Below are 14167 nucleotides of genomic sequence, written 5' to 3'. Positions count from 1 at the left end.
CCTGTAGTTCAATTTCATGCTTCTAGTAATGGGGGTACCTGTGTGGACGCACGTTGACTACGGAAGGAGGTGTATGTTGTGGTCGATGTCTCGTGCCAGCGGCAAGGATTGTGGATTCTGAAATAGAGAGCTAAACTTAGTGAGTAGAGCTCGTAACTCAGGGGAGAAATCAGTAGTAGGTGTAGGTGATGTGTCCTTAGGAACCACGGTGACGTGGAAGCACGTGGCATTGCCGAGTTTACGGCACAAGCGTCGAAGCTGAGGTGGAGTCATCATCCCCATTTTAGCGTCCTTATCTCCTCGCAATTCGACCAGGCTACCTTGGTGAAAGAATTGCATGGTTAAGGTTATAATTGGTGAGAACGGGACCTAGTGATTGCAACCATTGAACGCCCAAAATGACATTGGCACCGACGATGGGCAAGACATAGAGGTCCACTGTGAAGGAGGCTGTCTGGAGGTCGATGGTGACCGCCTCACAAAGCCAACAACACTCCAATTGTTGGCCATTACCCACCATAACCGAAAGAGGAGTAGTGGTGCGAAAAGGGAGTCCGAGTTGGGTGACGAGGTGCTGCTGGATGAAATTGTGGGTGCTCCCACCGTCCACTAGGAGGAGCACTGCCTGGCTGGAAATCGTACCCACCACTCTGATGGTCTCAGGTGCCAAATGGTCAGCGCTAAGGAATTGAGGCTGAGTTGGGCCAGGGGTGGATCAGGTTCAATGGACGGGTCAGGGGTCGGGTCAAGGTGCTTATTGGTATTGCCAGAATCAGCCATGAGAACAGCAACGAGAGCACCAAATGATAGGCTCAAATTCTAAAGCTGATTTAATAGGCCAGCACCTCCAGAATAGAGGAAGAAGGAGAAGCCGATAAGGAAGGAAAAAATAAGTATCGAGATTTTTCATTGCTTGCTTGCTTATTACATTGTTTATTTATAGTGCTTCCTAGTAATAGAATTGTACTAATTGATTCCCAAGGAATATTACACTAACGGAATTTGTTAGGTTGTCCCCTGATAGCAGACAACACTAAGGATAGCAAGGATCATGAGCTTTTGTCCGTTTCTTCATACGTAGTCACTGAGGTATGCTGGTTTTGTGAGCTTCCTTTTGGGTTTGTCCTCTATTTGCACCTCCCTTTTTGTCTTTGTGGCTGTTGAGTCTGGTTCCGTATCAGTAAGTCATTGAAATCTAAGAATATAAGTACCCCTAAAATGCGGCCACATGGTATACCAATTGATTGCATTCATTGGCAAGAACATTTAAATCCACTTGAAGGGCAGTATGAAACATGCCACATAGCGAACGAGCGATACCTCAACTGTATAAACACATGACATACCCATTTCTTGACATTCATCAACCCTTAACATCATTGTCTTAAGATTACTTTGAAATGCCATAAACAACTCCTTAGTGATGACCTCAGCACCAGACCTCTTAATTGCATGAAAATCAATCTCTAAACCCAAACTCCCAACTTTAGAGTCATAATCAACTTCAACCTCGTGGAAGCGAAATAAGTTAAAAACCTTTGAAATTGCTGCACAAAATTAGTCAAAGTACTCCTATAATCAACATATTTCCCAAGGTGAATGAAAGGCTTCACATTGATGTAGTCCAAATACCTGCAAAGAAATTTCCATGGTTGTGAGCTGGAGACCACATGTTCCTTTTCTTATATAATTCTGCCACCCAATTATTCTCCTGCAACCCAAATGTTCTAACCATGTCATTCCATTTAGTTCAAAATCACTAACTTCAAGATAACATAACATTACTCTTTTCAAATATGGCAGAATGTCATTGTTGTTCAAATTGCTTTGTGCATTTCGCAACAAATGGCATGCTCACAGCCGGTGATGTACATTTGGAAAGACACATCGGTAGCATTCCTCATTGCAAGATCACCATATGTGATCTCCGAACATGCAGCTCTCCCCTTCATTGCATCCGAGAATTGCTCCATCAACCACACATAAATTTCTTCAGATTCATTTATTACTAGTGTTTGATTATGATGATTAACTCTAGATAACACCACAAGTGGACAAAGATACTTGTTCTTATATGTAGCATCAAATACTAGCACATCACCGAGTACCTGATATTTCATTTGGCTCTCGATGTCATACTAAAATAGATGTTGGAGTTTGTTATCATCATCAACCTGTACGAAACATACAACATCAGATCAGTTACATACAACTCCTTGAAGAATTTAAATGCACCTTCAACATCTAACTTGTACCCACGGCAGATTCTGTGAACTTGATTACATAGGTCTTTTCTCACAAATCGTACATTCTCGTAGCCACCGGAAGTGTTTGCAAAAGCAACATATATTTGAGGAGGCCTAATGCCAATTGTTATGTAATTCTCAATTTCAATTAAATCAGCCTCGCTAATTTTTCTGTGTCCAGGCATCAATGCACAAAGCTTTGGTCCAACAACTCATGAACATGAACAGAAATAAGTAAAAATCATTATAACCAATTTTCTGGATAAAATATGTAAACCATTATCTCCATACCATATTTCAAATTCTCTTCACAACATTCTACTCTTTCTACTTTGTTCTATGTCAATGATACTATATTATAAAAAGAAAGCAAAAAACTAAACAATTAATGACTACTCACCAAACAAAATGCAAATGCAAATGCAAATAAAAGCAATCCCGATCATAACACGCATGCCCAACAATCACACCACCTAGAACGACCTTGATCGCACGGAAGACGGTTACACCGGCGAGGGCCACACAACTCTCCAGAACGAAACGGCCAGAGGAGAACGTCGCACAGGAAAAAACAAGGGCTTCCTTAGAGAAATTGGACTCAACCGGAGGGAAAGCTACTCTACAAGGCTCGTACAACAAAGAACCAGAGAGACCACATGGAATCAAACATGCGTCTGACAGAAGTCTCCACGTCAAAAGCCCGCACAAAAACCAGACCCGCTTGCCAACCTATTTTATTATTTAAAGAACAACTAATAATTACTTTGGTACAGGTCTACCCTTTAAAATTTTAAGTCAAAAGATAATATATATATATATATATATATATTAAGAATTAAATTTTTATTATTAAAGTTTAGTGAATTAAACGTAAAATAGAATATTATATTTTAAAATCTTAGTTGAATGAATGTAGTTTTGTTTTAATTTTTAAGAGAACTTATTTATTATAGTTGATATTAATTTTGTTATTAAATAAAAAAAGATTTAGTGGAGAAACAACACATAAAGAGAGAGTGTGTTAAAAGAGAGATTATGAATTAAAGTTACTTTATTGAGAGAAGTGTATTTATGTGAGAGAATTATCATTGCTTATAATTATTGTGTGAGATATTCAAATTTATAGAATGATACATTATTTGGAGTGAATTATAATCTTGTCATCACTTTTGTGATAAGAAAATATTTTAAAAACTATTACATAGGCAAAAGTGAAGAATCAGGTTAAATTCTTATTTGTTATTATTTTCTTAAAGTGTAATTTTTGTTGTGTTCTCACACTCCTTTATGGGTATAAAGAATTTTGTTCAAAACTTTCACATAACTAATGATTATGTCCTATTTTGACAATTTGGTAAAATGGTCTTCCTTGCTAATGCATCTGACTTCCCTTTGGCCTTTCGTCATGTTATTCTGACACAGAATATGTCAAGCTCTTAATCAATGGCTCTTAAGATGTTAAACAATACAAATCATTAATGTACTTTGGTTAGTTTAATTTTTTAAAATAGTTCAGTAATGTAGACATATCAATTAGTAAAAGCACATAATATACCACTTTACAATGACTACTGCAATTACAACATTGATTGAGGGCTCCCAGAACACAAGCTCAGTGTAATGGTTGCCTTTTCTTATTTTGCTAGCTTTGTAACTTATAAACCTTATTTTCATATTCAATAACCAGTTAACCAATAAGTCTGGTTTATAGGAATGATATATATTTGATCAAACAAGTCTATATTCCAGGGTGGTCTTTTAGATCAAAAACACGGTTCTGGCAAGAAGGGTTGCAAGGATAATTGCAATCCACGTGACGGAAAGAACTTCGACCATAAAACCAGTCTCCCACTGCCTTGGCAATAGTCTGCAGAATGTAAATGTAATGCATACAAGTTATCTTTTCAACTCAATACTAAAGGAAGTAATAACAAAAACACCACACAAAAAGGCTTATATTATGGAAAAGGAAGAAAATAATGCAATATCTTACCGTATTGGCAAGCTGTGGAGAGTCACTCTTATACCATGTCTCCTGTGATTCTGTTTGGCAGTGAGCATAGCAAGAGTCTATGAACATTCCTTTAGATGAAGAGTCGCCTACCACACTCACAGCCTTTTCGAATTCCGACTTGAAGTCTAAAAATCACAAAACTGTTCTTGTTACAGGATATTAGTTAAAAATTAGTTATTTAATTGGATTGTAGGCTCTCTAATGAGCTCTGTAAATACAGATCAAACCCTCTCTCATTTGTATCTTTAATTCGATCAATTGGAGAATGCTATTCTATGCCACTCGCCTTCTCTATTTCTAACTCTATGGTGTATGGCCACACTTTGTTGGTGTCACTTGCATTTGCTCTGAAGATTCTGATTCTTTCACTCAAAAGGAGTAGAAGTGTTGAAAAATCTCAGTCTGGAACTCTACTAGAAGCTTTTACTGAAATGAATGACCCTTTAACATGTACTTTTTTTTTGTTTTTCATTCTCATGCCAGTGTTTTAAAATTTTAAGGGCTGTGAACAAATTACATACATCAAGTGGTGACAAAGGCATGGCAAATTTTAGACTGTTTTCTAGGATTGATTAGAAGCATAGTGAAATTCTTTTATGTGTAACAAAATTCGATTATAGATGAGCTATTGAGATCAGAAACGGTTTACCTTGCATTTTACTTAGTTGATCAGGTGAGCAGTTGCTTATATCAAGCTTGCAGCTATGCCAACTGTCACTGGGATCAGCAGAGCCAGGTACAAAGATGTTCTGAATCTGAATCAAAGCAATATCTTGAGGATTAGAGTAAAAGACTAGAAGGATATCTCCACTTAAGAGGTTAAAACATCAAATGAGAACATCTTTGACATGAGTTACTAAGCCTAGTTTGAGTTGGCAAACATGATTCAGCTTTCATCAACATACGTTTCAGAGAGTACTCTTTTGAAAACAAAAAAGATTCTTAGTGAATCAGAAAAGACTAAGATGAAGAGAATATGTAGAGTAATTTGCCTCAATTTCTGATCGTATACCAGTTGGTTTTGCTTGAACGAATTTCATCCATTAGTTAATCAAGCAACTATAAAATTTTGCACTTAGAATTCTGGGTCCAGATTAAGGTCTATTATCTTCAAGTTCTGAATAAATCTGTCCCAGAAAACACGCAAGTATGCGTCTTATGATCATTACTTAACAAATATATCCACCAATTAATGAAAAAATATAACATGGCTTAAAAAATTTCTTATATGGCCTATATATTCTAAAGCAACACCACTCTTGAAACAAACTGAAACTTCTTGAGCTACAGAATAATCCAACCTGCCATGAGTCATAGGCTGCATTTACAACGAAGATTGGAGTACTGATATGTGATGCCACATATTGTGGGAAAAAGCACTACACAACAATAATTTAGAAGCATCAGTAACACCGAAGAAGTTACAAAGCTAGAAGGAAAAATTACAAATTTACAAGTGACAAACTTACTAGTTCTGGGCTGAATTTTGAAGTGCAGGATGAGGGCAAATTCTTTGCTGAGCCCTATAATAATGATTATAAAAAAATAAAAATCAATCTCTATCTAAAGAAAGTTTTAGTCAATAGAAAATAATCAAAAGAGAAAAGACATGCAAGTACATGAGTTGAAACAACTTCACTGTAGAACTTTTCGATGAAATGTGTTCCTGAGATATCCTCTCTGGTGTACAACAACACATTAAATCATTCAATGATCTAAGGAACTATAAAAACTAAGGGAAAAGAGTGAGTGAAAGCCAATTAGAGGAGCATACACATTGACAAAATAACCAGCATCTGGAACACATTTCACATTAGCTTCAGAAGGCAACAGATTTTTAAAGCGATCACAGTGTAATATTGTAGTCAGTCCTCCAGCTGAACAGCCAGAGAGAATAGCCTGCAAATACAAGTTTCAGTTAGTACTGAAAGAAAAAACCAATCAGAAGGAAGAAAAAAAGTGTCAAGTCATCAATGTCTCGTACATTTTCAGCCTTTTCCAATCCTTTTGCTAGTAATTCTTCCATTACAGCTGAAAAAATCCTTGCTCCTCTGAAGTGCAAATTGGTTGTCTGATATATATACATCACATTATACAAATCTCATTAGAAAGAAAATTGGAAAAATAAAATTTACAAATGCTTAATATTTTCCTTGTAACTTAATTTCAAATTCCTTTGAATTTTGCAAAACTTACTTGATCAACTTCTTCCACATCACCAGTAAACGATGACCCATCACAGTACCTAACCTTGACTCTATTCCAATTGTAGAAATCTGAAGTTTATAAAAATCGTTAGAAAGCTAAGCAAAATTGTTAGAGTTCATAAGGAGAAACAATATATAGATTAGAAGATAATACCTGGATTATACTCTTGTTCGTTGCTTAAAATTGCAGAAAAGTAAAGATCCTCCATTTGCTTAGATGAACCTAAGCGACTATCCTTACGGTAAAGGCAACTCTCTACATTGTTGCACCATCCTCCTCCCTAAAATAAATTCCAATGAAGATCATTACCAAGAGAAGAGAACTTTCCACGGTTTGTCCAAAACAAAGAGAACAAACAATTGACAATTTTGACATTTAAGAATTACTCAACAGATGAAGTAGTTGTATTGTACTAATACACATAACAAAAACAATAGAAATACATAAAACAAGTATAAGAATTTTTTCGTGTTAGTAAAAGACATACCTCAATGTGAACAATCCAGTTCTTAATCCCTTCTTCAAATCCGTTGTCAAAGTGGTATGCTGGGGGGCTTCCATCCAAACAAACTGCATGACACGTTAAGCTTCAATTTATCATCTATCATATAAATATTACTAAAAATAGTAACACTGGAGAATTAAAGTTGCATAATATCACAACTAAAATTTCTCACCAGCTCCTTTTGATTCTGCATTCTTCACCAAAGTCAATGGAACAAGAGATCCTTCTGCCTTAAGCAATAGCAGTACACAAACTAGAAGATTTAACCATTTGCTGATTCTTGCACTCTCCATTCAGCAAAATTGAACCAAAAGAAAAGGAATAAACCTGTGCATAGAAAACAAGGAACACAGGATGCCTTATGTAAAAGAATCAATATGGTATATAACTAATTTACATAAAGCAAAATTATTATTTTGGCTGGTCAAAAAGAAAAACAAGAGCTTCATTAATTAATAACAATATATTTCATTAATTACTGTGGAGAACCTTTAATAGAGAAGAAAGAGTATCATTTCAAAACTCGTCATGCAAGAAAATAAAGACCAAAATATACACAAAAAAAAGAGAAAGAAAACAGAGATCATAGAATGAAAATTATGGACTTGTTTTCTTAGATAAGAAGACTTGTTTTCTTGTTGGAAAAGGCAGATGAAATACTTCAAATCTTTTCCACAATAACAGAATTACGAACTCTTTCTTCTTTTTAGAACCAGAAAGTTAAGCAAATTCAATAAACTAGCCCAGAAAAAAAAATCCAATATTAATGCAAGTTAAATGAGGCACCCCAACCCATTGGTAGATACAATGAAATTACCACAAACTGCCATGCATTATTAGATCTGAATATGATCATAATAACATCACAAAACCTTCATGGATTATAGTTATAGCCTAGAAACAAAACACTGGTCCCATTTCAACACTACCTATATTAACAACAGTTTACTATAGAGCAATATTCAATAACTTTTTTTATGTTTTCTACAGCCCAAAATAAAAACAAAAAACATAACCTCCTTCTTCCAACCCCACAACAAGAAATGATCAAAAGAGTAGAAAAAATGAAAACAATAAGGAAAAAGCATATGGAGAGAATGAAGGTCACTAGGAGGACCTGATGAAAAGGAAGAAGGGGTGGTGTGGTTTGAATTAGAATGTGAGTGAAACTGAGTTGAGGGTGGTGACTTATAAAATGCGCCATGGGGACACGGAATTAGTGACTTGCTGAGATAGGCAATGGTTAAGGACAAATGGGAAACAATCTCTTTGGGAAGTTTGAGTGGAAAATTGGATAAGAACGTATAGAAGGAGAGAGTATGCTCTTGGATTTTCGTTTTCTCATTTCTGGGCATTGTATGTGATTTGTGGCCCTCTAGTGGGAAAGCGACTTAGAAACAATACTACTTTGTCAACTTAGATCAGTTAAGAACCTCAAGAGACAACAGTCATATATGAATTTGTTAATGTACATGTAATTGTTTTTCTAACACACATGTATATTTAACATGTTATAACAGGATATTATCTTAAAACACCAATCTTATAACTTGTTAACGTACTTAAAGTAAAATACAAATTAAATGTGTACGTTAGCAAATATATTTGCTACTTTAGACCCACTAGAAATCAAGAAGGCGCGAGCAGCTTTTCAGTTGAAAAAAAACATTTAATTTTGTTTAATAAGAGACAAATTGAGAATAATATTGTTAGTAGTATTTCCTATTTCTTGTTGCCCCTTCGTTATTTTGTCTTCAATTTGTTTATGTTGGTGGGTGTTAGGCGGGTTGGAATGTAGCTTTGGTTCAGTAATTTTTTTATGGTGATTTGATGGGTTGCGGTCAAGTACGATTTTTGACAATGGCAGTGAAATACAACGAATACCGCATCCGGAATTTTCGTTCAGCGAGCGTAGTCAAGAAAGTATGTGATAAGGAGTGGAAGGCATTCAGTCCTTGTCTATTATTATTTGCCTAAGGAATGATAATTTACTTGGTTCTTATTCATAATTCATAATTAACAATGCAACTAAGACCATCAAGCATATTCTTTATGACGCATCTATACTCGCAAAATACGTGTATATATATATATATATACTGATATATATATATATATATATATATATATATATATATATATATATATATATCAGTATACTTACAAGTCACAAAAATCAACGAAGACGATTGCCCCCCAATGAAAAATTCTTGTGATTAAAAAAAAAAAACTATACTCGCAAAATAAGTATTTAAAAATTGAGTTTAATTACCAGAAACAATACTAGAAAAGTGTTAAGACCGTCAAGCACGTAATTTTAAATCCATACTCACAAAAATTATACATATTTGTTTTTTTATTTTATTAAGTCTCATTCATTCATGATTTATAGTTATTAAGAAATTTTAATTAATAAGAGAAAATATGTTAAAAAATGTATTACTAGCACTTTTCTTAAATATTATGTGCTTTTAAAGTTTAGAAATTGTACACTATCAATCAATAAAACCAAGTTTCATATCCAATACAAAGCTAAACTAAATGAAAATAATTTTATATTATATTCCAATATTTTTAACTATTAAATGAAAAAAATATTAATTTTTTATATTTTAAGATATTAAATATATATTTTTGTTACGAAAGATTAAGAAAAATAATAAAATATACAACATTATCTATATTAAACAAAAAAAATACTGAATGAAAACAATATTTTTGTTTTACTATGACCAAATAGATGGATTTTTTTCTCCAACATATAGATAGTAAATATATAAATATAAATTTTTTCATAATTTTAAAAAATATCTATATTTAATATTTATAATTAAATTTAAATTCATTTCCCTTTCAAAAATAGTAAAAATTAATTAGAATTTATTTAAATATTATTATATAAGAAATAAATATAAAGAGTTAGGTGTTATGATCTATCATACACATCAAACCATTCAATATCCACCCCTATATTATCTTTATTTCTAATAATGCGGTATTTTTTTTTTAATTTTCTCAACTCTCCCCAGTCCCCTCTCTAATGAAAAACGAAGGCCATACATCTCAACAAATATGGACTTACATTAACGAATGAACAAGTCATGAAAAGCCAAAATTGCTTATGAAAGTGTAACTATCCGTCTCCTAATATTCTTCTAAATTTCAGTAGCGGTGGCCTTTAGCCCAATGCATGTTATATTTGCCTCAGAATATTCAAATCGTTGCAACAAGTTTCGGAGATTTGGGCAATGGTAATGTATTTAACTGTTTATCAAAAGCTAGAATAGCATGTGGAAATTTTGGCATCGTAAAAGTAAAAAATTTATGTTTGAAGTCCTTTTAAATATATATGGTCAATGAATTTTTATTATATATTTTTAATTTTTTTATCCACAAAACTACTTATTATAGTTTTTAATTAAATATTTATAAATTTATTTTTGATACATTCTTAATATAAAAATTACATTGGCAGAAAAAAAAAAACAATATTTTAAATATAATTTTTAAAATAATTGTCATAAAAATCAATAATTTTAATAACATCACAGTCGGCATGAAATGCCAAATTTGCTTATCAAAGAGGAACTGCCGGTCTCCTAATTCTTCCAAATTTCACTAGCGGCGGTTCGTAGCCTAATGCACGTTACGTTTGACTACAAAAAATATTCAAAACGTTAGAGCTTTATATCTAATGTAAGTATTGGAATTTTTTCACTTCTAATTAATAATAATAAATAATTTCGGTATTTAAATCAGATTATAAATGACCTATAAATTTGGTTTTAATAGTATTCTAAATTTTATAATTGGAAAAAAGATAATCATCAAGATCTATTTCAATTTTTTAAATTCAATATTTGAACTTGAAAAGTATGCACGTGTAAATGAAATGAGCAACAAAGCTATATAATCAGTTCAAATATAACAAATTCTAAATACTAAGCTATATAATCAATTCCATATTTTCTATTAAGTAAATATTGTAAGTACATATTGTACTCAAGAAAGGTATCAGTATCCAATGAAAGACAAAAGCACCTTAAAGTTTGTCTTCTACATTGTTTTCCTCATTACAAAGGTGCCGTAAAATTTGCAAGGTAATGTGTTTACCAAGTGAAAATACAAAGGTGCCGTAAAATTTGCATTCCAATAAAATAAAGCAATTGCTATTTTCACTCCCACTTTTATACTCATGCACTCTCCTTCTCATTTTTTTTATCTCCAAACTACCCCTCTAAACACGCTCTCGTCTCCTTGTTCCTCTTGTGTAATGTAACTGTTCCGGAGAAAAACAAATAACACTCCCCATCCTTCTACCCTAACCATCAGAACCCCTTCCTTATCATCTTTTCCATGTAGAGGAGGCAAATGCAAACACGTGTAGTGTTGACAACAACACAAACCAATTAATCGAACATGAATTCTGATTGGGATAACAGTGGTGGGGCAACGCTAACCCCGAGTCTTGCACCACAGTAGGCTCAAAACAACATGCAAGTCATGGAAATTGCTTTTCTTCTCAAAATTGTTCTTGGCCTCGTAGAACAATCACCACCACCTTCTTTGCATCTTCCCAGAAGACCCTTCAATCACTTCCCCCTTTTTGTTTGACCTGAATGCACTGGCGTGGTACCCGCTCCATCGCATGCCCCGCAACCCCACGTGTATGGCCTCTACAACTTCGTAGCTGTCTCCCTCGAGCCCCATTATGTTCTCGGTGAGTCCCACTTCGCCCAGAGGGAGCTTCGCTTGCGCGATGGTGCTATTGTGAGGGAGAATTCATGTCACCGGAGGGAGTTTGAGGCATATGATGTTTGGGGCTCGAGGATATGGTTGGTGGAGTGGTACGAGTTTGGGAAGGTGTTAGACTATTGACAACCATACCAACGTCACAGGTTATAAATTTATAAAAAGACATCGCCTACACATGGACTTAGTTACTCAATTCCTCTCGATAAAAGTAAACAAACAATTTAATAGTTATGTATAAATTTAATCGAAATATCATGGGTTTGTCTAACTAACGAAAGATAACTAAAGTAATAGAATAACAAAAATAATGAAATTTAGTGCGTCGGAAATACGTAAAATTACAAAAATAATAATATAAATTTAATTAATTTAAAAAAAACGTAGGATTGGATTTCATCGCTCATACCCTCAGTATTATAATAAGATTAACATATATGAATTATTTTTTGACATTACTGATGCACTCATTAAAATTACCCCGAATTGATCCCCATTATAATCTTAATCTCGTGTTATTTGCAATTAAAATGTTATGTTTTATTCCTAGCAACGTCACGTACAAATTAAATTCATTCAGTTTAAATTCTAAGAGTACTTTTCAGTCAAACTTAAAATCCAATTTTATGAAACTAATGATCAAATAGAATTAAGCATTACAAACATAATGAAATCACCAGTAATGAGTAAAAAAGATTCATACATATATAAAATATAAAAAAAGATACATAAGGGTATGAAGATTACATCCAATCCTTTGAAGAAACTAGCCGATCATTGCTTAGAGCACAAGATCAACAAGATGTAGAAGCAAGCTTCATGATGATAAATCAAGATTGATTCAAGGAGTTTTGATGATAGCAGAGATGATGACAAAAAGCTCAAGAGAATGAGTTCAAGATTGAGTCAAGAACACTTCAAGAATCAAGAGAAATTTGATTTCAAGATTCAAGATTCAAGTTTCAAGAATCAAGAATAAAAAATAATCAAGTTGAAGATTCAAGAATCATGAAAAGACTCAATCAAGATAAGTACTAAAAAGTTTTTCAAAATATTGAGTAGCACATGAATTTTTCACAAAACCTTTTACTAAAGAGTTTTTACTCTCTGGTAATCGATTACCAGTTTATTGTAATCGATTACCAGTAGCAAAGATTGTTTTCAAAAAGCTTTCAACTGAATTTACAACGTTCCAATTGATTTCAAAATGGTGTAATCCATTACAATGATTTGGTAATCGATTACCAATGTGTTTGAACGTTGAAATTCAAATTCAATTGTGAAGAGTCACATCCTTTCACAAAAATGCTTTGTGTAATCGATTACAATGATTTGGTAATCGATTACCAGTGATAGGTTTTGAACAAAAATCAAAAGATGTAACTCTTCCAATGGTTTTCAGGTTTTTCTAAAGGTTATAACTCTTCTAATGGTTTTCTTGACCAAACTTGAAGAGTCTATAAAAGCAAGACCTTGACTTGCATTTTAAGACACTTACTTACAACCTTTACAAACAACTTTTCCACATATTCTTTTACAACCTTTGAATCTCTTTGAACATCTTCTTGAACTTCTTCTTCTTCTTTCTTTGCAAAAAGCTTTCTAAAGTTTTCCGGTTTTCTAAACCTTGAAAACAAAAGTGTGTTATTCATCTTTTTCATTCTCTTCTCCCTTTGCCAAAAAGAATTTGTCAAGGACTAACCGCCTGAATTCTTTTTGTGTCTCTCTTCTCCCTTTTCCAAAAGAACAAAGGACTAACCGCCTGAATTCTTTTGTGTCTCCCTTATCCCTTGTCAAAGAATTCAAAACGACACAGTCTGAGAATTCTTTTGATTCTTCCCTTTTCCATAAACAAAAGTTTTCAAAGGACTAACCGCTTGAGAATTCTTTTGTTTCCCTCTTCACAAAGTTTCAAAGGACTAACCGCCTGAAAACTTTATCTTAACACATTGGAGGGTACATCCTTTGTGGTACAAGTAGAGGGTACATCTACTTGGGTAATTGTGACTGAGAACAAGAGAGGGTACATCTCTTGTGGATCAGTTCTAGTGGAAGGTACATCCATTAGGTTGTTCAAAGAGAACAAGGGAGGGTACATCCCTTGTGGATCTTTGCTTGTAAAGGAATTTACAAGGTTGGAAAGAAATCTCAAGGACCGCAGGTCGCTTGGGGACTGGATGTAGGCACGGGTTGTTGCCGAACTAGTATAAAACTCTTGTGTGTTTGTCTTCTTCTTCCCTACTCTTTTAATTTCCGCCGTGCACTTTAATTACCACTTTTACTTTTGGTTAAGTTTATATTTCGGTTCTTTACTTTCTTAACAACATAGTAAAAGCCTAAGAAGGGTAAATTTTAATTAGTAAAGGTTCATCAATAATTAATTCAACCCCCCTTTCTTAATTATTCTGAGGTCACTTGATCCAACACAAGAGAAATGACGAA

General features: G+C 33.7%; 2 protein-coding genes across 3 annotated transcripts; both read right to left on the bottom strand.

The window, feature by feature from the left end:
* Positions 1-879: 879 nt before the first annotated feature.
* Positions 880-3627, bottom strand: LOC121173653 (uncharacterized). Of its 2 annotated transcripts, none has more exons than XM_041010218.1 (4): positions 2256-3627; positions 2109-2174; positions 1633-1711; positions 880-1547 (listed from the first exon to the last, which is right to left on the bottom strand). In XM_041010218.1, the coding sequence occupies exons 2-4, from the start codon at positions 2118-2120 to the stop codon at positions 1267-1269; spliced, it is 372 nt and encodes a 123-aa protein (XP_040866152.1). In that variant the 5' UTR covers positions 2121-2174; positions 2256-3627; the 3' UTR covers positions 880-1266. The 2 variants fall into 2 exon arrangements, with proteins under 2 accessions (XP_040866152.1, XP_040866151.1); XM_041010217.1 differs by having other exon boundaries at positions 2647-3627.
* A 152-nt stretch (positions 3628-3779) lies between these two features.
* LOC100780707 (pectin acetylesterase 8) lies at positions 3780-8148 on the bottom strand. Its single transcript, XM_003547774.4, has 13 exons — positions 8091-8148; positions 7146-7300; positions 6956-7038; positions 6622-6748; positions 6457-6536; positions 6245-6331; positions 6035-6159; positions 5880-5940; positions 5730-5783; positions 5562-5639; positions 4910-5015; positions 4240-4385; positions 3780-4113 (listed from the first exon to the last, which is right to left on the bottom strand). Exons 2-13 carry the CDS (start codon positions 7264-7266, stop codon positions 3985-3987), a joined length of 1197 nt encoding a protein of 398 aa, XP_003547822.1. The 5' UTR covers positions 7267-7300; positions 8091-8148; the 3' UTR covers positions 3780-3984.
* Positions 8149-14167: the final 6019 nt, after the last annotated feature.

The sequence above is a fragment of the Glycine max genome, chromosome 16, assembly GCF_000004515.6.
Source record: "Glycine max cultivar Williams 82 chromosome 16, Glycine_max_v4.0, whole genome shotgun sequence".
Lineage (NCBI taxonomy): Eukaryota > Viridiplantae > Streptophyta > Magnoliopsida > Fabales > Fabaceae > Glycine > Glycine max.
This window is presented reverse-complemented; position numbering and strand designations above follow the sequence as displayed.

Coding starts and splice junctions, on each gene's coding strand:
- LOC121173653 (XM_041010218.1), bottom strand. Junction 1,548..1,632: donor CCATGGAAATTTCTTTGCAG/GTATTTGGACTA, acceptor AATTTTGTGCAG/CAATTTCAAAGGTTTTTAAC.
- LOC100780707 (XM_003547774.4), bottom strand. CDS start 7,266: ATGGAGAGTGCAAGAATCAGCAAATGGTTAAATCTTCTAGTTTGTGTA. Junction 6,749..6,955: donor ACTGGATTGTTCACATTGAG/GTATGTCTTTTA, acceptor AATTTATTTTAG/GGAGGAGGATGGTGCAACAA. Junction 4,386..4,909: donor TCAACTAAGTAAAATGCAAG/GTAAACCGTTTC, acceptor TGTGATTTTTAG/ACTTCAAGTCGGAATTCGAA.